The following is a 23,449-nucleotide window of genomic DNA, read 5'->3' on the forward strand; positions in this document are numbered from 1 at the left end:
GAGGACTGGGGGGGGGGGGGGAGGAGGAGGAGGAGAAGGAGGAGGATGAGCAAGCCCCTGGGAACTTTGCAACAACATTGACACCCACAAAATTCTTGTTAGCTCGTGTGTGATGTCTTGTATTATAAGAGGAAATAGACTAGGATAAAGTTAGGGAGAGATGATATCCAATGCATAAGTATTCATATTATATTCTTTTCTTTTCTTTTCTTTTCTTTTGTACAGATTCAAACTTGCCCCTGCCGGTCAGTGTGAAATTAGTTTTTGCAAAAAGTGCCAGGACTTTATCATACATTAAGTACCATGTAGATGTCTCTCTGAATCATCAGCTTGTAAAAAGCTTTAGTGACAAGTATGTTTTACTGTGCAGAGAATCTTTGTTGTAATCCAAGGGTAGGGACTTCTGTCACTCCTTATTCGATATTGATATTACAGAACAGAGTGGACCTACAACAGCCACGAAGGAACTTAGGTATGACGTGCTGACGAAAGTATGTGAGTTTGTGCGAGCACATCATTGGTAGGCCTGAAGAAAAGTGTTAGTGCATTCATTATTAATCCTAGTATGACTTTCATCATTTTTGTAGGAGTAGTGCCCAGACTTCAAGAAGGGCTTTGTCAATTACCTGCACCAGTAGTCTTTGCGTTTCAGATTAAGAACGATGGACATGAATCGTTGTTCAGAATATTACCCAACCGTTATATGTATGATGCTTCCTTTGTGGCTAATCTTCAAAGTGTCAAGTGATATGAAAGAAGAAGAGGGTAAGAAATGTGGTGTGCAAATGAAGTTCATTCTGCTCTGCAGTTAGGCTTTATGGCAGCAAATGTCCTTATCAGCGTAGTACAGGGTGATGATTGAGATAACGATTTTGCTCACGAGTAAACGTGTGTTAATAAGGGATTGATTTGCTGCCAACGTGACCGCATCACTCACACACACACACACACACACACACACACACACACACACACACACGCACACACCAGAATAGCAGCACCAGCGAAATGATTGTTGATGCAATTTCACTCCCTGTGAATCCTATCTCTGAAGACATCACGGGGACAGATTTCTCCTGAAGGGAGGATGTTGTGCGCCCTGCCGACAACTTTGTTGCCATGGCAATTAAACCCCGTGAAAGCAGGGGCAGTCCCTGGTGATGGAAATAATTTTTCGTGGTGTTCTCAGCAGCTCTTAAAAGTAGTCAATTCTGCACTTCCTCCGTACGCTAAACCTGTCATCCTCCAAAGTGGTTGACTTGTCTTTCGTGTTTCTGACGGAGCGATGAGGGAAGAGGTAATAGGGAGGAGGGGAGAAAGGGGCGACACCAGGGGGAGGGGAGAGATTCGATTGGGGTCATTCTAGCACCCGCCCTTTCCTTTGACCTTCTCCAGGAGGTATCAGATTTGTTTAAAACGTGTCTGGTTCTTGCAATGTGTTCAATGTTGATTTATGGCTGACGAGGGAGCAAGCCGAGTGATGAATAGAAAAAAAAGAGAGATAACTTTAGTGATTCTGTTAGATGATAATGCAAACAAGTGTGTGCATTTCTCTATGCCAGAGGTCAGGTTGTCATGGCAGCCGCATCCATTGTTGAGTTTTATGCCTTGCACTGTGGAATGACTGGTTACCACTCATCTCTATCAACAGTTTTTACTGCATATTGTCTGCTGATGCGAAGAATCTTGTCTGTGTTGTGACCTTCACTGTCATTCAAGGCAAAGTTATACAGTAGTTTGCCCTCATCTGTTTGATCTTATGGTCCTTATATTCAAGTTGATTGCTGATGGGGTCCCTTGAAATGACTGAGGGTCTTTGCAGCTCCAGCAGATGCCTCATCGCCACAATCAGGTCATAAAGTGAAAGAAAAGCACTTAAAATGTTTACATGTAAAGATAACTGGCAGACACATCAAATACTTCACGAAAGTGAAAGTGTCATGAATGTTTCCACAATCACATTTTAGTAATGTCGAGCCATGGAGCAGTTTGATAACAAGGTAAACTCCTGACGTTCTGATGCTAGTTCATGCCAAACTGTCAAAAAATCATGACAATTAACTGAGGTGTGAAGAAGACACCTTCTGCCTCTGCTCAGTGCAGTGTATCATGAGCTTAAAGTTGCACATCACATGTGTACTGGGATGCTGTGTACATGTGATGAGCTGTAATGAGGGAAAGGCCGGGAGCTTATCCCTTGCATTACCATTGCCAATTTGCTTGTGCATGATGTCAATGCCATCACAAGAAGGTGGGTTAACCCGTTTAGGACAGACTTATTTTGGTACAAAACACAGTTCCCATAGACTACTGCCCGAGTATACTCAGGACTCATCCTCAACGGGTTAAGAATGGTATACTGAGACTGTGATGGCCATGCATGGTAAACAATTGAGTCACCTTTTTCTTTTTGGAGGCGTACATGTAGAAGTGGAAATTTGGCGAGACTATTCAGCCCCCTCTCACCCCCCTTCCCCCTTCCAATATTTTGCAGGAGACAAGTTATCCAATTAGACCATTAACACCCCAGACACATTCATCATAAACACACAGTGAGCAATTTCAATCTCTCATCACATTTGCACACACATACGCCCATACACGCACTAGTCAATTATCAGCTTACGTAGAAGTTTTTTCCATGACCATACAAAGCAGTTTTTCCCTCTATTTGTTGGCACATCTTTTTTTTTTTTCAGACACAGCGACAAAAGAAAAAAAAAATAGAAAAGGGAGGAAAGTGCGGATGACATGGATTCATGCCTTATTTGGCGAGCGTCTGGATGCGGGACCCTGAGTCAGAGGCCGAAGCATGATAGAGGGATGCTTTCATTATCTGCCAACATGAAGATGGTTTGCTGGGACGGGAGATGGATGGGAGATGCAGATAAAATAAACTTGGGCGAAAGAATGTAATGAAAGAGACAGGAAAAAGAGAGAGAAATAGAGATGGATAGGAAGATAACTAGGGAGAAAGAGATAGAGAGATAGAAAGACATAAAGATGGAGAGACATATACAGCTATGCAAACAGACAGACAGACAGGTTTGATATAATATATTAAAAAAGACAGATTGTTAGGAGCAGAGAGACATTGTAATCTTTAGTAAATAAGCAAAATGTCCCACTGACAAGAAAGTTTGAGATAGAGATAAATCTAAGATTGTAGGTATTTAAAGAAGCTGATACATCGGGAGGAAATGTGCAAGATGGATTTAAATCAGGAGATGAGAGACAGAGAGGAGAGATGAGAGAAGAGAAGATGATGGAGTATTTCCTTTTGTCACAAACTGATTAATCTCAATTGACAAGTGTAAATTATCCATTGTGAAGCGTGCACCATCCATTAGAGTCTCCTAATGTTGATGAGAGAGGAGTTGTTCAATATCTAATGAGAGTATTTTGAAGTGACACAACATGGCTATCTGCCACACATATTTGCTCGTGAAATGGTTATTAGCGCCTCGAATGGAGCCATCATTCAACGGTTCGCCATTTTGGCGACTCGTGCCGCGGATGATCCCGAGTATTTTGCCTGCGCGGCGACTCTTCCCATATATTCGAGAGCATACCTGCTGTGTGCGTCTGAGTGATGCAGTACGTGACGGGGAGGGGAAACTACAAAAAGCCAAATTTAGAGTTGAACGATGGTGAAAAAAAAATATTAATAAATGTCAAGGAAGGAACTTCCTTCTTTGATTTCAGGGAACACAGAGGAAATGGGCAAGTCTTGCCAACATGGCTCATATTCTTTGATGTTTTCAACCACATTGTTTTTTTTTTTTTTTTTCTGCAGAAAGCAATACCATCCAGAATTCTGGTTGTGGATACAAACAAGTGAACATTGCCAAAAAAAAAAAAAAAAAATCTCTGATGACTAAACACAGTTTTTTAAGTTTTCTTCTTTGTCATGACTTACATCATGCATGCTCTTTGTGTCCTCAAATTTTGATGTTACTGATTAATGAGGTGATAGTTGTCTTAATGCATAGAGATATTCAGTGCACTATTAATGTTTTCATTCTACATGTCTTTCTGTCAAGTGTTCTAGTGTTATGTTCTTTAAAGTAGCATCAAGTGCAGGCCTTATTGCGTTACTTCATGAGCCAGCTCTATTTAGGAGCTCAATATTAACTAAACCACTCAAACTAGCCAATTATCTAACTGTCTGGGTCTAAGTTTGGATGGAACATCTAGAATGCCCTCTTCTCTACCTCCAATTCTTTCCCCCTTGCAGCTGTGGCAATGTCTCATAGGCTGCCTTCAACAAAATGGAAGAGACTACAAATTGGTCCTCAGTAATGAATGCATTGTGACTTATGGTTCTCAAGAGAGATCTTATTTTAGACTCATCAGTGCAGGAAGATTCTAACTAGCTTTGCCCCCGAGTGCATTCAGCCTTTAAATAAAGAAAAAGAAAAAAGAAACAGCTGATGGAGGCAAATTAGGGTACCTTTTGCCTTATTCCGATGCTAGTTTTCGTGGGAGAAGGCAGACATGATCTCGCTAAGCAAAACTGACTCCCATCCGACACGATGTTGTTGAACTGAATCCAGTTGTTTTGTGCTCATGTCGTTCCAGTCCTAATCCCTGAAATGCAAACGACCTCTTTGTACCGGTTTATCTGCAAGTCATATCATCTTGCTGTTTGATTGGATGAAAAGGGCAATCAGAGGCAGGAAGAATGAGACTGTGTTTGCATTGTCTGCTTGTGTTTGAATCAGTTAGTGTGCTCCAGTTAGTGTGTTTCATTTTCATTTTCCATCCATGATCACAAGAGTATACTCTCCCCATTCCTTTATGTTCTTGATGGATAGGATGACTGAATCAAAAGATTGCTCTGACTATCTGTATGAATGTCAAATGCATCTAGTTCCATGAACATGTATGAAATTTTCAGACCTCTTTAATAGAAAACACTGAATGTAGGCCTGCAGTTACCACAACTGTAAAGCAGGTTTTCTTTCCGATTCAGATCTGCACTTTTCTTCCCCCTGAACTAGTTTTAGCAATCAGTTATGCCATCTTCAAGTAAGACTCTTTCCCCCTTTTGTGGAAAGCACGGAGAAGCATCACAGACCTGTTTCAATGGATGGCACCCAAGGAGTCGCTATTGAATGCAGATTATCTCTGTCACTGCCATGGATGTCCGATTTGTATACAATATATGTGGGAGTACGGTTTTTGGAGGCTTGTTCTACTGGCCTCATTCTTCTAGGTGATAAACTCCTTGCATCCCAGCATGTTGGGGTGAAGGGGAGTTATGGGGGGGGGGGGGGAGTTGCCCTCGAAGTGAACGGCCAAAGCAAACCATCAAAGACGGACTTCTGATACAAGATTCCTCCGCACTGTCACATCCAATTTATCCCAGGAAGGGTTCTCCGTCTTTTTACCCCCCCCCCCCCCCACTCTTATAGCTGGGCTTGGTTTCTGTTGCTACTTCCGCCCCCCTCTCCCTGACTCACTGTCTCCCCAGTGGGCTTGGACTCCTTATCTCCAGTGCCCATCAATACTCCACTCTCTTAAAGGGGGACTCTACCTCCATGTTCAAGTTCACACATTAAAAAAAGTTGAGTTAACACAAGCAGGATTGTGAGCATTTCATTGAAATTGAATAAAGAATATTAAAGAGAATAGAATTTTAGATTTTGATATATGAAGGGTTTGATTGCAGAATGAGTGAACTCCATGCATGTTAATTTGAGGTATTTGTGATTAAAGATGTAAAAAGATAGAGAAAGTAATAAGAAAATGTAGGATATTTTTAACTTGTTGAAGACTAGTTCCGAGTATACTCAGGCAGGTTTCTCAGACAGGTGGAAATACATGTTATACCAAAAATCAACTCTTCTTCCACGGGTTAGATATAGGACCTAACTTTAAGAGTATTCCTTGTTATGTAACAAGTAAGGCATCAAAGGTTTTATTTTGCTCTATCTGATGATGGACTTACTTTGAAATGTTGAAAAATGCCACTTAGCCTGTTTTGCAATTAAAAAATAGAGATGAACAAACAGATGTAAGACATCTGCATTCCATTGTTGCATTGTAATATATCCCTTTATGGAGAATGAAAAACAACACTCAGTGTGCTCTTTCAAAACATTAGATCAGGCATGCATGTTAACAAATCATAGAAAAGCTAAACACAGTGACCGAAACCCGGGGAAGGGAAGGAAGGGGGGAAATTTACCACTTTCCTCACGAGCTGTGAATGCGAGGGTGCACCTCGACACAAGAATCTGGCGGAAAACAGCAAGAGTGGCTGAATAAATACAGCATGGCAGCTAGAGAGAGGTGTAAATGGAGTTAGATTGATAGTTTGAAGACTTGTGGTAGGGTGTAGGGATAAAAAATAGAAAGGAGGAAAGCCTTGCTAGAAAGAGAGAATAAGAGATGAATCTCCAAGTTCTGATGAGTTTATGAGTAGAATGTTCAAAGAGCTACTTGATACATGAGCATGATCAATAGCTGTTCTGCACCATAATCTATTTGAGAGAGAGAGTGTATGTGTCTCAGTCGGAACGCATTATCATTAGCCAGGCATCATCATCAATAATGGGTGTGTCAAGACATGTAAGATCCCTCATTTGTAATTCCAAGTGGGTACTCTCGAAACAGATTGTGGCTTACTGTGGCGGGAATCTTTTGACTCATCTAGTGATCATAGGCGGCACAATGATTAATTCATGGCATCAAAGATGTAACATGTAATCATGAGATGCAACACGACTCTGATAGAGTTGTTGGGAGAATAATCAAAAGAGCTCACAGAAAAACAACAACAAGCAGCAAAGAAAGAAAGCAAGGGAGAAAAAACTTAAGAAATATCCATACTGCAAAATCAGAAGACAGGGCCATGTCAGCTGTGACATATCATCTCACATTTCAGCGCCTGTAGAGATTACAAGCATATTTGAAAAGCAGAGCCTTCCTAAATCTGCATACAGGGAGTTCCTTGAAGATTTCACCATTTCTTCATGCCCTGATTGAAGAACCGTTGCCTCTCTGATTAGGCAGTGATTATTGCCTTTTCAGATGCTTGTGACATATAATTATCTCCCTCATGACTCGTTGGAATCTTCCTGAGGATTTTATAGATGTGTTAATGTTGGCAGCCTCAGAAATCAGCTTGAAAGTTCGGCAGCGTATTCCACTTGTTCTGAATATCCACAGTCATCAAGTCAACATGGATACCATCATGTTTGTCAAAGTATATTCCCAAAAGGAAAGAGAAGTCTGTGATTCTGCCATCCCCAGGCCCCCCCCCCCAAAAAAAAAAAAAAATAATGCATGCTGCTATACTCGTGGTGTGAACCTCCCCGGTATTACTGACAGTAATGGTATCTTAACACATCCAAATAGACATCTTTACAAATAGTGACATACTGATCATCGAGCAGGAAAGTAAATGCCCTTATTGAGAGTAATGGATACATGGGCGACTGGAAATACAATTTGTACCTGGCACGGGGCAAGATTGATTCAGACATATTTTGAGTCGCGACTACGGCTGGCCGTCCTCATACAGATCTGGTCACTTTCTGATGCTCCGTAATCTTAAATGCAATTTTGTCCATCGTAATACGATACTAAATGGACTGTGAACAGGAGATACCCTGATATCGGCTCAGATTCGGTGATCTATTGTGACAGGCTGCCTCTTCCGTGAACTTTACTCTATCTCACTCTCTCTTACTTTCTTTCTCTCTTTTCTCTCTTTTTCTCTGTCACTTGGTCTCCTCAGCAAGTGGGAAGGAACTTCTAGTAATCCAGATGAAGGTTCGTGGATTAACCTTTAACAAAAACGGTCTCGTTTGCAAGAGATTTCCTCCGTAGAAATAGGCCTGTGCATGTGGGTGCATTCACACTCTCATCTAGAAAGGATTGTTCTCTGGTGTAGTGATGTTTCAGAACATTTCCAATGTTTCAAGGTGTGTTTTTTTTCTTCCACATCTCTTTTCCTTTGCATCCTGTCCAATTGATTGGCAAATAAAAATGGTCCACAATTCATATGTATATATGAAAAGCACCAAAAAAAGTAACACGTTACATGAAAGGCACTTAAATCCAAACTCAGGCACCACTTGCAGTTGCAAAAAAAAAACATCCAATCATGTTGGACACCCTTCCTACATTGAGCTTTCAGATAAATTTCATGCATAGTGAAATGATAACAGCTTGGAGTGCTGGCAATAACTTTGAAGAGGTCCATGAAATGAATCTCTCGGCAGTCTTTTGATCCCTATAAAGCACTTTTTCTAATTGCCCTTTATTGCTTTTGAATGCTGGAGTCTGCTTGTAGTCACCTGTTGGTATGAAAGTCATCCTTTTTTTTTCATTCCTTTGGAGATACATGTGGGTGTAAATGAGATTGTTTGTTATGACAGATGATATAAATATCAGGTTATGGAAGCCAAGTGCTTGTTTCTTTTGAAATCTCTTCACCAACACTTTATGTGTGTGTGTGTGTGTGTGTGTGTGTGTGTGTGTGTGTGTGTGCGAGGAGAAGCTTCCCAGATTAATGTACAGGTGGTGATATCTGTGATAGATCACTCTTTCTGTGATTTTTTTCCAAAAAAAGTCAGAACAGTCCCTGTCCGCTCTGCTGCTTTTGCCCATCACCTTAAAGGAACCCAAATCGATGTCGCAAGACTTGACCCCCACGCCGGAGGAAGCATTAAGTGGTCTGGGGACGGTTTTTATCCCCCGCAAGCAGCTGCCTGCCAGCCCATGGGGTTTTTCCTCTTCCTATCCTTATATAGTTTTTTTTTTTGTGATACTTATACTTATATTTAACTGTCTACACTCCCGAGCTCCCTTAAAGGGCAGGTTGTTTTATTTTTATTACATGTTTTTGACCTGTCTGCAGAGTCTTATATTAATGATAAACTTCATGAATGCAGATGATGCACACCGGGAAATTATCTGTCTCTTTGGCTTGACAGGATGATAATGTGAAGCGTGTTCTTTTACTCGGTTTATGTTTGTGTGTGTGTGTGTGTGTGTGTGTGTGTGTGTGTGTGTGTGTGTGTGTGTGTGTGTGTATGTGTGTATGCGTATGAGTTTAAAAGAGAAAAGGAGAAGAGAATAGAGAGAAAGTAGGTGATATCGTGTATTATGTGTGTGTGCACATGTGTAAAGAACCAATTGATTTGGCACTCTACGATATGACAGGATTTGTAAAATCCCACAGATCAGTTTCATGTGTTCAGAATTCTAATGTGTGTCGTATTTAAAATGAACACACATGAAATTATGATTTATCATTCATTTGAAAACTGGATGGTTTTTCTAATGCAAACACTTTCAAAAATAGATGATGAATTATAGACATTGGCAAAAGGAGAGAAGAGTTAGAGAGAGAAAAAAAAAAGATCTCTCAAATGAAACAGAAAAGAAAGCTTGAAGAGGGTAACAAAGGAGCAAGCAAACACACTGTAAAAAAAGGAAGAAAAAAAAAATCTTGAATAAGTGGTGGTATGAAGGGAAGGTATTAAGCATCATTTTTCATGACAGGGGTGGCATAAAGAATGAACTATGTTTCTTTTGTATAATCATGGTGTTTGTAAGGACTTTGTGAGCTCTGACTCCCGTAGTTGGACGGGTTCAAAAACTTCTTCAAATCATGGACCAACCCCAAAATTATTTGTTGTAGTAGGTCGATGCTCAAATCTGTCCAGGTGAGTGCCTGCTGTCCTGCTAGCACTAAAACAAAAATGCCAAGGTCAGGAAGTATGTCAGAAGCTCTTCATTCTCTCTCCCTCTCTTCTCTCTCCCCCCCCCCCCCATGTCTTTCACCCCTCTTACTTCCATTTTTTGCCCCTGTCTTAGAGCGGTCTCCTATTACCGCCTCCATGAATATCAAAATTGAGAATCAGCTTTGGATGATTATCTGTGATATGCACCATTTACGAGGGGAATGAGACAAGAGTGACATGGTGGTACTCATGGAGGATGCTACTCGTTTGGAATCGGGCCAAAAATTCTCCCCGTCTGGATTAACCCATGAAATGCCACTGCTCTTTTTATGTTTGGTCCTATGTCCTATGCATTCAAGAAGTTTATAAGTTCTTTCTCACGTCGAAAGCTTGTACATGTATTCTTCTGTGATCCATTCAGGTGAAGGTGCAATCTGAAATCTGTAGTGTCGTTGCTGAGGAATTGCGAGATATACTTTTTGCAGTCATAAAGTTCACATCTTCTGTAGATGAAGTTCTTTTCATAGATTGGACTGTAAGGAACCCATTTGAAAATGAAAACGACAAAAATGATGTGGTCAAAATCTCCTGAATGATCTGTACTAGACTGCTAACCATGTAAATACCACCTGAATAGGATACTGCATACCTACTCATAACATTTTATTCATGGTTTTGTGAGGAATTGGCGCTCTGTTCAGCGTCATTCGTTTGCACATGTGACAGTTTTCGTTGTTGTTATTGTTGTTCGTTTGCTTTTTGCTCCATGGGGTCAAAGTCCATATCATTCCCTACCCCACCCCCACTAATCTTATGCTGTGTGTGTTTACAAATGTGAGAGAAAGAATATCAGTACATTTCTGTAGTTTGCCCTGTGATATGAACTGTCAGCAAATATCAAAATAAGTGGGATAATGCAATGTTTCATACACATCACTAAATGTTTGTTTTGTTTTCTTTCTTTATCTCCCACAGGATGACCTCAATACATACGGAGACCTTGTGTTGGAGGTAAGTTGTGATGTGGACCTTTAATATCAAGGGCGTATTTTCATAGCCACATGTTACATCGCAAACAGAACTGTTATGAATTTTGCTTTCACTGTTGTTGGTGACTGATAAAACAGTTGTGAATCAATTAAAACTGGACCCCCCCCCCCATAGAAAAATTAATATATAAATTCATCCAAACCAACTGACTGCAAAGTATCTTCTTCTTTTCTTTTTCCTTTAATTGTTAATGATGATGGATTTTTCTTTTGAAATTAGCCATGAGGCATATTCCATAACTACTGATAAATGTTTATGATTGCTCTGTATATCAGAGCTTGCCATTTAAAATCCCTCATCTAAATACATGACACTGAAAATATGTCAAACCCCTGTAGATGGCAGCCTAATTTTTTTTTGCTTTGTCTCTTAAAAGTCTAACATTCATGTAGCTTGAATTTTCAATTAGAAGTGTACAAGAATTATTGTTGTGTTGACGCTCAATAGGTTAAATCCCATCGGCAGAGTAAACAGCGTGAGTTACCGTGTATCCCGAGAGGCCGCAGTGATGAGCAATGCGGTTCACCTGTCAGAAACCATAGAGGGGGCTTTCCCCAAACGTTGCCAGCATGTGTTCCTCTTCCCTCTCTGCTGTCCTGTGATAATGAAAAACTCTCCTTTGTTGCCGGGCAACAATTAGCCAAACTTTCCTCTGCGTGTCACCACAGTGCCATTGTTTAATTCCCTCGCAGACAGCGCTAATTTGAAATAATTTTCCATCTCGTGTGAAGCACCAAGCAACTGTTCATGGAGGCATCCACCCCAGAGCACGTCAAGTGTTGTCCTTATGTGGAGGGGTATTGTAAACCATAATGTCTGAAACAATGGCACATGGCAAATATCAACACTGTGACTTTTAAGATATATGGCATTTAGACTTGGTGTCATTCTGTTTTATTTGTGGCTAGGTTATGGTCAAATATAGATAATCTTGCACCAAAATAGCTAAATATTAAACAGGGAGTTGGCACAGCCAGTCGTGAATGGCCAAAGTTGAATGATATCTGCCTGTTGATAGGCACACGGAGAGATGATTGATGTAAAAACATGGTCGATTAAGGGATTGTTTTTCATGCGGTGTGGAGCTGATGTAAATTACATACCAATTACGCCCATTTTGTCTAGTTATGGTGCCATATAGGACACAAATTATTCGTTAAGAGATGTCAATGTTGATTTACAGCGGACAATTCGTATCACAATCCAGGTTTGATTAATCCACTCAGCGACTTAATCAACCAGTGATGCAGTGATCCAATTGAATCCAATTTCCCCATCCATGTCGCACATCTAATTGCACCGTGAGTGATGAATTATGGAGATTGATCTTGTTTGTATCCATGTCAACAGGGCGTGATGCGCATGCAGGGCGCCAGGGGTGACCGGTTCATCTACCTGTTCGAGAAGGCACTGCTCATCGGCAAGAAGCACGAAAACACGAATCTCATCAGTATTAAGACTCAGATTAAGGTGAGGATGAACCCCGACCCCTGGTGACAACATGGCTGACAGTATACCCATTTTTGTTTTCCCGCCACACTAGTCAAAGTCCCTGGCACGGAAAGGCTTAATATCCTCCGACTGACTGAGTAAATTTTAACTTCAGAATTGTTGCATTCATTCATGGAACACGGGAATGTATTTGTAGCAGTTTCTATTTGGGCCATGTAGCTTCTCGTAGTGTTCAAGCTATAAAATCTCTTGCATTTATATGTGAACAATTCCTAGTTTGATGAAGTGAAAACTGACTTTCAAAGTTTTGTCTCAGTCCATCAAGTTTAAGATTGTATTTATAACGGATTTATTTGTAGCCTGTAGCTTCTATTGTGAAACAGCTTGAATAATTCCATCCTGAATCGTAAAATGCATCTGACTTTAGAGAATAGACCTATTCGGAGGTTAAAATCCAAAGTTTGAATCCTTAAGAGCCTTTGATATAGGAAATTCCGCAAATATGTCTAGATCATGCTATGGATATGTTGTCAACGATGGATATAGTACATGAATTTCAACAGACAAAAAGAGATAGATGTGTCAAATTTTTTCCCCCAAGCTAGCCTCATCCAGGAGGGATTTCCACACTGTGTTGGTGTCACATTACCAGCCCTAGTTTTGCTGTTGCCAGATGCTCATCTCCTTCATACATGCTTTCCCCCTACCCTTTCCCGCTCAGAAGACCCCAATGACATTTGCATCAAACAGACAGTATCATCAGATATAAACAGTATCCTCACCCAGTACCCCCTTCCTCTGTGCCTCCACCTCCCTTCCCTCACCCCTCATCCTTCCCTCGTAGAGGGGGGATGGGCAGGAACCGGGCACCCAAACAGCTGGAGGGAGGTGCCATTACGGGTCTAGACACATTTTGCTTGATACCCTGCTTCCTCCTTTTGGTGGTCAAGCTCCTTTCTTTCTATTTTACCTTCTCTTCTGCCTATCTTTCTATCTGTCTATCTTTTATATCTGTCTCATCTACTGCTCAATCCATCCATCTGTCTGTCTTGTCTGTCTGTCTGTTTTCCTTTTCTTTTTCCAGATCTATCTGTACATGTATATGGCTGTCTTTGTGTCTGTCTTTCTAATCCTTTCTCCGTCTCTCCCCCTCCTCTATCTGTCTATCTTAACTCCTTCTGTCTATCCATCTATTTGTCTTTCTGTCTATCTGTCTGTCTTTCTGTCTCTGTCTCTCTTTCTTGCTCTTCTCATAGCCATAGTCAGCATGCAGGCCAATGAAAGTTCTTGAGGCTTCCCACACTGAGCAAAATTTTCATGGTGCTAGCCTCATTTCAGAATGTCTAGCTCTTTAATAATAAGTTTTCTTTGAGTCTTTCTAGCATTCCTTTAAAAAAGTGCTCAAAAAAAGAAAGAAATAGAAACCTGCTTGATAAGAATTTTCCTCTGTAAGACAGTCCCAAACATTTCTGGTTTACATTGCATACATGTTTCTGAACATGTTTAGAATTGTTAGAACATGAAACATGAGCATTATTAATTCATGTGGAATCTCGTGGGCTCAAATTTCCACCCAAAAGCAAGTTCCTGTTTTCACCACAATCACCCCATTACAATTGATATGTTTAAGGTCAGCACTAAGATGTTCTTTTGTGGTCACGGCCACATTAATTGACAAGAGTTTTGACAAATTTATCAATTGACACATCGACCAAAATAACTTTTGAGCCAACACCCACCCTCACGTCAGCTTCAGAAGGGAAACAGTGGCTGATGCTAAACTGGAGTGTGGTTGTACAGCAGTCTAAACCGTAAACTGTTCATGGATTCAGTGCACCATATATAGTTACTGCCGTGCACTACACCAAAGAGAGTATGATATTTGTGCATAGGATGAATATATTTTTCTTCCCGAGTGATCAGACTGCCTGGCACATCCCTGCGCAACACAAAAAGAAAGTGCAAACAGAAGGATTAGGTATCACTGTCTACAATTTCATACAATAACATTTTAATTTCTTGTAAATGCTTTGTACAGAGCATTCAAAGAAAGCACATTGCTTTAAACTGCAGCAATTGTACCATCCTGTACTACATTCCTTTCTTTTCTCTGATTACACAGAATTGAGATTATATACAATTGGGTATTGGATAGATCCCTGCAAAATACAACCAAGGAATTCATCAAGGACGAAATGTTAGATTTCATTAATTCAGTCTAATAAAAACAAAACAAAACAAAACACACACACACACACACACTCACATAAAGGACTGCACTAATCAAGTCCCTTTCATAGATAATGTAATCCAGATGGTACATATTTTCACTTTACATTGAAGAGTGTCTTATTTGGTTGTAAACAAGGCAAAAAAAAAACAACAACAACATAATGATAAGTAGATGAATTATAAGAGTCTCCCCCCCCCCCCAGTTCTCCATTGTGACACATGTCATAACAACCCTTAGTCCTATGTTTGCCAGCTGTTCAACAGCACAACAACACTTTTGTCCCCAGGTGGACATCGGAATGTTGTCTTTGTTCAGGTATAGCCTAACATTTTTATCCAGGTGCATTTTGTTGGGGCAGCATAAATAACATTCCTAATACCCTTCATCTATTTTTTTTTTCTGTTGTAGCACCTATTGTGGTGTTCTACGCCCCTGTGTGCATTTGCACAATGGCTGCAGACTGTTGATTTATGTAAATGCTGTTATATAGGGAATGTGATGTGGAGCATGTATCACATAGTTCAGGCTTTCTATAGAATATGTGTGCTCTGTTCAAAAGAGACATGCAAATCACAGTGCAATGTATGCTTGGAGTGTCTACACAACATAAATTTAATTATTTTTCCGCATACATGTAGTTTAAAGAACTATGATGATATCTGTGTGCTGAAGTATTATAATTGTCCTGGCTGGTTGGTCAACTTCCTTATTTGGTCACTTGCTCTCTTTTCTACACTTTACGTATTGTCTGTCTCCCTCTGCAATTCTTTCATCAATTCTATGTATCATTGTTAGTTCTTCTTTGTTTGGCACTTGCTGCATACCCATGATGTCTTTTTATTACCATTAATTTCCTTTTCTAGACCTCTTTACTCTCCTTTCGTTTTCAGTCAGGGTGTAAGATTATTACATCCTTCTTCTTATGTTTCCTTGCTTTCCACCCCCCCCCCCCCCACACACACACACACTGACATTTCCATGCTTTCAGTGTAACATTCCAATCACTATGAAATATGTTCCTCACATTACATTTTGCCCCAGGGCCTGCTTCATTCTGACATAGCTATGCCCAATGAGTAAACAAGGGCACGTATAGATGACAGCAAAAAGTTTTGCATCCCCCCCCCCCCAACTGTTGAAAGTTAGTAGCCCAAACTAGCAAAGCAATGTGTACTTTCTGTATGGTGTTTTTATGTAAGAGTGTGAGTATGTATGTGTATCATATGGTTGTAGAGCATCAATCTTCTAAAGAAATTTGGTTGTCGTATCCTTACTGACTTGTATTGTGAGCTGTGCAACATATTTGTGTGCTGTTTTTTTCATGGTCCTATCACAGAAATTTTTACAATAATTTTACCACATTAGACGTCAGTGACAGGGAGACGGCCACGGACCATGATGACTTTGAAATGGTCAGGAACGCAGAGAAAAGGATGGGAAATTCGATGAATTTTTATCCTAGACTTTCCTCAATACCAAGTATGGGGTTGGAGAGGCCATTTGATCTGTAATTTGAGCAATGTGAATTGAGTGCCAACACCATATATGGTTGGGAAAAGGAATAAGTGAATTCTGTGAAAATTGGGAGGGTTGTTTACAAGAAAAAAAAAAGAGGATAATGAAATTTTAACAGCAGTTAGATAATTTTTGGAAAGTGAATCAGATGGCTGGATAAACTGTGGTTTTAACTCCTATGTCATGTTATGACATTGCATGTCATGGACAATAAAACTCAGTCTCTCTCTTTTGATTGGGAAGTGTAATCTGCCTTGAAAATTACCTGTTGAAGCATTCATGACGTTGTATGAAAAAAAATGTATGAAGATAAAAGCCTCGAACTTCATTTTGATATTGAATTATTATTTAATTTTTTTCTCTTTCTATCTCTCTCTTTCCTTCTTGTTCTTCACACACAGTGCTCGAACCTGATGCTAATTGAGAGTATACCTAAGGAGCCCCTAGGCTTCAACGTGATTCCATTTGATAATGCAGACATACAGTACACCATAGTAGTAAGTTTTCCTTGAAAACCTGTCTCTTCCTGGACCCATGTTTTCAAATCATTATTTTCTCATCACTGCAAATTGGCAACATTTGCCAGCTCAACATGAAGCTGAGGTGTTAGTAAAACTCATTTCTTTCTTTTTTTTTTTCTCTCGCTCTTTATTTTTCATAATTGGTATCATTCTAAAAGCAAACTCAACGTAAATCTTTGTAACAGTGATAATGAGAATATCTTGGTGTTTACATATGTAAAATGTATTTGTAAAATGTTATGTTTCAATAGCATGGAATTCTTTTCTGGAGAGCTTACACAGACACGTGCCCTGTTCTTATCCTGTATCTCAGTAAAACAAACATATTGTCAGAAAATGTTTTAGAATGGGCATGGAAAGCTATTGATCTTGACCTTAAAGTTTCCTTTAGTGCTTGAAGAATATCAAAGCCATGCTTTTCTTCCCTTTTTTATTTTCTAAGATAGAAAGACCACTAGAACTTTGAACTTGATCCTTTGGGGTATGCACACTTTGTCTGTTACTCTTGTATTAAGGAGATCATGCAGCTTCTTCCTAAAGCTTAAAAGGACTTAAAGTTTTTTAAAAAGTACTGATAGTTACAAAGGAAAAGAAAACAAATTATAAAAGAGTGGGGAAGGAAACTCGACAAGCTGGTCCCTATCCATATTACAAGGTGCATCCTGTTCGAGAAAACATACGATAAAAAAATGAGAGAGAAAACGACACATAAATGAAAACTCTGTGGAAGTGAGGTTAGTGACAATTGATGTTTTCTACTCATTCCCACCCTGGGGGTATGACAAAAGATGGCGTGCGACATCCTTTTATGCTTCATGTTAAAATATGTCAAGGCTAACTTGTTTTTCTCTGAGAATTTCTTATTCATTTTTTCTTTTTGGGGGTAAGATCTCTCCCCCCACCCCCTTTCTTTTGTGGTTATGTGTCATCAGTGTTCTGTATGGTGGATAGGTCATGCCAAAGGGGATACCACCGGCCTGAACATTAAATGTTAATCTTTACCAACAGCGGATTCACTAACCCTGAAGGAAATGTTAATCATTAGAGCCAAAAAAATAAGAACACATCCGGAATAGCAGCTAAAGCAAACAGTATGATTTATCCAGGGTTTATGCCTTACATAAAATCTAAAGTAGTAAAGAATCGAGCATAGTTTGCTATCCTTTCTTCAAAGTGATATGTGAGTTGAAAGGTGTCTCTTGTCAAAGATAGTATTGTTTGGTAGATGAATTATAAGTTGTCCTTTTTGAAATTCATGTGTATTTTGACCGATGCATTTTTTTACTGCACTGAAGTGTATAGGATTATACACCTGTTGCCACTAGTATACCTTAATCTTGTTAGCAATTGATTCAAATGATAAGTTTTGCATTTTGACTGTTCTTGTGAATATGCACCCAGAAATATCTTGTGAACACCTCGTTTTCTCTCATGCTTTCCCCCAAAGGCCAAAACTCAGGAGCAGAAGAAGCAGTGGACGCATGAAATCAAGAGATTAATTCTCGAGAACTACGAAAGCAACATTCCTACCAAGGTCAAAGAACTCATCCTTGGCACAAGTAAGGCAAACCAACCATAAATCTGTTTTGGGATGCTTACATCTCGAGACCAATCCTATTGAGTACAGTAGAAACATTTATAGTGATATACCATTCGTGTGCACAATAAGACACGCTGACTTTATGACGATGAGACTCGTAACAAATGACTTAAAAGCATTTACAGAGTGCTAGTGACTCCAATATGCCTTTCTAACATACTCTGCTGTTCGAACTAGGAAGAAAAATTTCTAATTGGTAGCAGTTATTTGTGTGGAAATGCATTTAAGTGGAAGTTGCACCTCCCCCCCCCCCCCAAAAAAAAAAGAAGAAGAAGAAAGAAAAAAAAAGAAGTGTCAAAATTGCTAGAGATTGTTCTGTATGTAGCATTCATGCGTTTGCCTCGTTGAAAGAAACCCAATGTCACTTTGCTTGGTTTGGAAATGTGGTTTAGTTGTTGTGATTAGTTTTCCAAATGCTGACTGAACAGGGTCCCTATAGCGTGGTGGCATTCTTTCCGTGCACAAAGCCATACTTCCATTTCCAGACCCTGTGATGCGGGTATTTGCGATTGTGGAGTACTACGACAAAGGGTATTCCCAAATTCATGAAGTCAATGTGAAATAGTCATGAAATTATCATAAATTTCTTTCCATGTTTTGACCCTATTCAAGGTGTGGTGATGTTCAGATGAAAAAAAAAAAATAGGTGTGATTGTGCAAAATGTGTTCTACATAGAATATGTTTTGATGACTCTGCGCATTCCTCAAATACTCGTGATTGTTTGTTTATATTCAGTGGTATGTTGACAAAGACACATACAAATAAACAAGTAACTTGTCAGATAAATAGATAAACAGATATATGTCCATACTTAAAAGATAGATAGACAAGTAGATGAATAGAAAGATGAATATGAATAGATGGATTGATAGAAGAATGTTATGTGGTATGTTGACAAACACAGACATATACATAGGTAGATAAGAAAAGAGAGAGAGAGATGAACAGACAAAATGACAGATGTGCAAACACACAGACAGACAGACAAATTGAGTGGGGTGGGGAGAGAAGGAAGTGAGGGATTGCTTGTAGGGACATGGGCAGTGAAATTGAACGAATGTCCAGATATCGGATGACCACAGCTGGAAAGCTATCGTTAATCTGTTTTGAAAGGTGGGGTATATGTTGAGCTGGATTCATCGCAAGTAGTGCTAATGACTCATAAAGAGTCTGCTACATGAGGGATTCTATCAATTAAAGTGAGGAAATTGTGGTACAAGGTGCCTTACGAAAATCTCTTGGCAATGATCGCTATCAGACTTTGCCTGAAAACCTCACATAAAAGATCAAAATTCAAGATCACACACATTCTTTCTTTAGTTCTTTCTTTCTTTCTTTTTTTTTTAGTGAATGAGATAGCATCGTTACTGCCGGAGCAAATCCATACACCGTCGAAGGAGCTGTCTCGGAGGAATACCAATTCTTAAATGATATGAAGTGGAAAGGATTTCCACATTGTAATTATGAATATGTGTGTGTGTGTGTGTGTGTGTGTGTGCACGCGTTTGAGTTTTGTAGTACCTGTCGTGGGGGCCTCGCCTTGTTTGTCGCAAAATCCACGCTTCCCACTCACTGAGTCACTTTTCCGCCTCGCAAATGTTCCCAACATGTTGGCCTGCCAATTTTTTTTTTTTTTTAGATTTGTTTTTGTTTTTGTTTTTTTTAATGTCTGTGTGTGTGTGTGTGTGTGTGTGTGTTTCTTTTTTTTTTTTTTTTGTTGCAAAGTTTTGCAGAGAAATATGGCAGTTGTGACAGTGCCCTGATGGTATCAACCTCCCTATTGTAATGATCAACACATCATCATGATCATGGGACAAATTTGGGGGAAAAGAGAAAAAAACAAAAGACCCCCCAAAAAAGAAAGAATCCACCCAAACACAACTCCGCATCTTCTTGGGGGACTTGGAAGACAGGTAGTGAAGGAAATGCGGCTGGATTGGAACGCAATTTGTCACGGTTTCCCCGGGGTTCGAGTTGTTTTCTTGGTTGCAGAAGGACCTCATCTCTGCAGACCGTGACTGTCACGTGTTGCCAATTTGAGGAGTCTGGATATGCCCACGAAGCACTTGATTTTTGATGGACTGTCTGCAATTATGGCTTATGTTTTATTGTGGGGGGATGTAGTGGGGAAAAATTCCAACAGTCTTTGGTTATATATTTTTTTGGAAGAATTTGTAAAGAAAAATAATCAGTGGGAAGTTACAGCAATGATTATGTACAGCTGATGTGAAATTCTGTTTTTGAGCAAGAGTTTGATAATAGACATTGATGGATTAGAAGTGTTGGTAAAGGATATTGCATGGAGAAAGAAAGTTAGATGGAATGTTTTTTAGCAGCAAACTTGTTTGAGATCAGTAAAAACTTTTTTTTTTTTTTTTGGTTATGATTGCTTTATTTGGCAGAAGCGCATTTCAGTATCTTCTCTTGATCAGGGACTTGTATGAAATGTCTCCTCTAGCCAGAAAAGTTTCCTAGCAAAATAGATGGCATCCGTGAATTGATCCAGTGATGATAAAGCTGCAAATCCTATCCATACGTGAGAGTCCCAGTCAAATTTCAAGTGTGAGACTTAATTGCAGATACTCATGTATATGATTGTGTGTATTAAAGTGTTTGCTGAAATGTGTCACATGTTGGTGAACAACATTGGTTTCTCTTGGATTTAGCCATATGCCTCAATGAAAGACCAAGAGCTAATGAAACTCTATAGTATCTCTCTGTAGTCTTTGAGGATGGGAGTGGGGGGGGGGGGGGACGCAGGTTTAGCTTAGTTAGCATCACCCGAGAATCATTAATGTTACCAGTGGGAAATGTAAGACCTTATCTTTGGAAATCTGGGAAGGGTGTTTTTATATTTTTTGTTTTTTTGTTATTTACTTATTTTATTCAGCACTGCAATAAAGCTGTCAATGTTTATATTGACTTATTGACAAATTAATCCAAGCAACGGTCTTCCCGCCACTGCTTGCGTCCTTGGTACATTTCCTTCGGTTCATCGAGATGAGATCGGAGCGGTGTACGGAAATTACGATTGGCTTGTAGAGGTTCCTTTATTGATGTGGGATAGGCAGGATGGACCTAAATCTGATTGAGTATATGTCGTGGTGATTTTGACCTTGGCCTATGACAAGTCTGGGAAGCATTCTGATAGTCGGCAGCGATACGGAGGATCGACAAGCGCTCCACCACCACCACGTGGTTTCTCTTTTTGCCGTGGAAGATGCTCGTTTTTGCAGATGTTCGCAAAGGACGTAAGGGAGAACTCCGACGCTGAGGGCAAACTGAGGATTTCATCAAATCCCGCTGTTTGTCCATTCTGAAGTTTGTGAATGACATTGTGTTTCCAGCAGTACTGAGCATCCTACACAGCCAGAGATTGGGATGAAAGTTGGAAACTTTTTCACACAAATGCAGCACTCACCACCTAACAAAATGGAGAAACCTGCAGTTACCATGTACTTCTCATAAATTGCATTTATCGGTTCAGCTATTGGTAATTCACCATGTGAAAAAAAAAGAAAGTCATTTTCTTCCCTTGTTATTTGGTTATTGAGTAGGAGCCATATTGTCTTTGCAAATTCATCATCAAGAGAGATAGAACAGACAAACTTGTGTCACTTTCGTCGGTTGCACCAAGAAGATTTAAGTCTCTGGGGGAGGGGAGGGGAGGGGAGGGGAGGGGAGGGGATGAGGGATATGGCAGAGATTTCATGGCCAGCAGCCAAACATGTATTTGTCATCAACAACTTTGAAACTTAAACAGAGAGTGTGTGGAAGAGAAAGGGGGAGCATAGAGAGATACAGAGACAGACAGACAGACAGATGGGATAAAGAATGTTAAAGGCATAATTTACCATTTGCAGATAAAACAAAAACCCAGCGTTAGTGCTTCAAAATAGTTCTAAAATGTGAGTTAGGGATAGAAACAACCAATGTAAAAATTTGAACCAGTATAATCGATGTTAAGTATTGTTAAATATACAAAGTTTGAACAATAGTTATAATAAAAATGCTTCCAGACTAAACTGTCTATAGTTATGGTGTAATGAGAAAAGTGGTGATATCTCCTTATATTTCGGGCTTTATTGCAAAAATTTTATATGGTAGGATGTTTTGTGATACAGCTGACCTACACATATGCATCAAAAGTGATATGTTGAATATTTTCTAAATCACTACTCCCAAAGGTAAACAGGACCTTTAAAGTGTTGCAGAAGAGGATGAGACAGAGAGAAGGATGGGAGATGAAAGTATACTTCTTGTGATGACAAACATTACAGAGTAGAGATGAAATGGAGAAATACTTCTTTATCAGGATTTGCTGTGATACCTCTAGTGCCAGATACTATGTGGTAGACCTCAGTCTCATGGTGTGTGTTTCAGCAAGATTTCAGCAGGAAGAAGAAAAAAATGTGTCTTTCATATGGATGAGAAGATAGTTTGCCATGCTATGTAATTTCATACTCATTTCTGTTCAGCTGGTATTTTTTGTCTGTGTGAACTGAGAGTCAGATGATCATTCCTCTTGGGATAGATATCTCACAGAGTTACTTATTGTTTTGAAAATGAAGCTATTTTTCTCAATGTCCATGTTAAAGGATTTAGTCAGCACATCTTCTGTTTTCATTGACGATGCGTTCTGAGCAGCTCATCCCAATCATGTTTTTTTTCCGATAGGAGCAGCTCACCATGAAACTGAGACCGAAAAGCCGACCACGTCAGCCACGCCCGAGCCGTCGATGTCGCGGGACAGGAAGGAGCGCAAGTCGCGCAAGAAGCACAAGCGCCGCAACTCAGAGCCCATGGGCAAGCTGCAGCGGGGTCAGAAGCAGGTCAAAGGTGAGGGCTAAAGGTCGGAAGTTAAGTAAAAGTCATTAAAAAAAGATGAATGTTACAGTTATGTGACATTGTCATGTTAGATCAAAAAATGTAACCCTTCTTAAGCATAGCTGAGCTTCCAATATGACTTGTGCTAAAGATAAAGCACATTTTAACTTTTTAGGGAATGATCCCAGCTGAAAAGGGAGCATTTGCAAAAGCAAAAAAAAAAAAAATGTATGACTCACCCTGAAAAAGTTTTATTTTTTTACATTTTATGATGCTATGATTCTTGTTTTTATTTGTTGGGTTGTTTTTTCCTGTTTGTTTCTTAATGGGTTTCCTAGGAGAGCTATGACACTTTGTTCAGGTAGTTTTAGGTGTAGATGGTTAGGTATTGGATATTAGCTTCATAAAAGCATTCTTGTTTCTTGTTTCATTCACTTGTTTCTGCAAAGGTTCTATAGCTGATTTCCTGGTAGGAAATTCTCTCTTTCTCTTTTTCTTTCTTCTCTTTCCCTTCATTTGTCATTCTTACTCTGTCTGTCTATCTGTCTG

General features: G+C 39.7%; 1 protein-coding gene across 1 annotated transcript in view; it reads left to right on the top strand.

The window, feature by feature from the left end:
- LOC139714011 (uncharacterized) overlaps nucleotides 1-22,912 on the top strand; it is a gene marked incomplete at both ends in the record, with an annotated part of 56,368 nt that extends 33,456 nt beyond the window's left edge. Inside the window, 5 exons of the mRNA XM_071625736.1 lie at nucleotides 10,677-10,712; nucleotides 12,102-12,221; nucleotides 16,353-16,448; nucleotides 17,920-18,031; nucleotides 22,751-22,912. Of these exons, the coding sequence (XP_071481837.1) occupies nucleotides 10,677-10,712; nucleotides 12,102-12,221; nucleotides 16,353-16,448; nucleotides 17,920-18,031; nucleotides 22,751-22,912 (526 nt within the window). The remainder of the gene's footprint in view (nucleotides 1-10,676; nucleotides 10,713-12,101; nucleotides 12,222-16,352; nucleotides 16,449-17,919; nucleotides 18,032-22,750) is intronic.
- Nucleotides 22,913-23,449: the final 537 nt, after the last annotated feature.

The sequence above is a fragment of the Diadema antillarum genome, unplaced genomic scaffold (genome assembly GCF_040938485.1).
Source record: "Diadema antillarum isolate AM-2024a unplaced genomic scaffold, OU_Dant_1.0 seq00002131_RagTag, whole genome shotgun sequence".
NCBI classification, from domain to species: Eukaryota; Metazoa; Echinodermata; class Echinoidea; order Diadematoida; family Diadematidae; genus Diadema; species Diadema antillarum.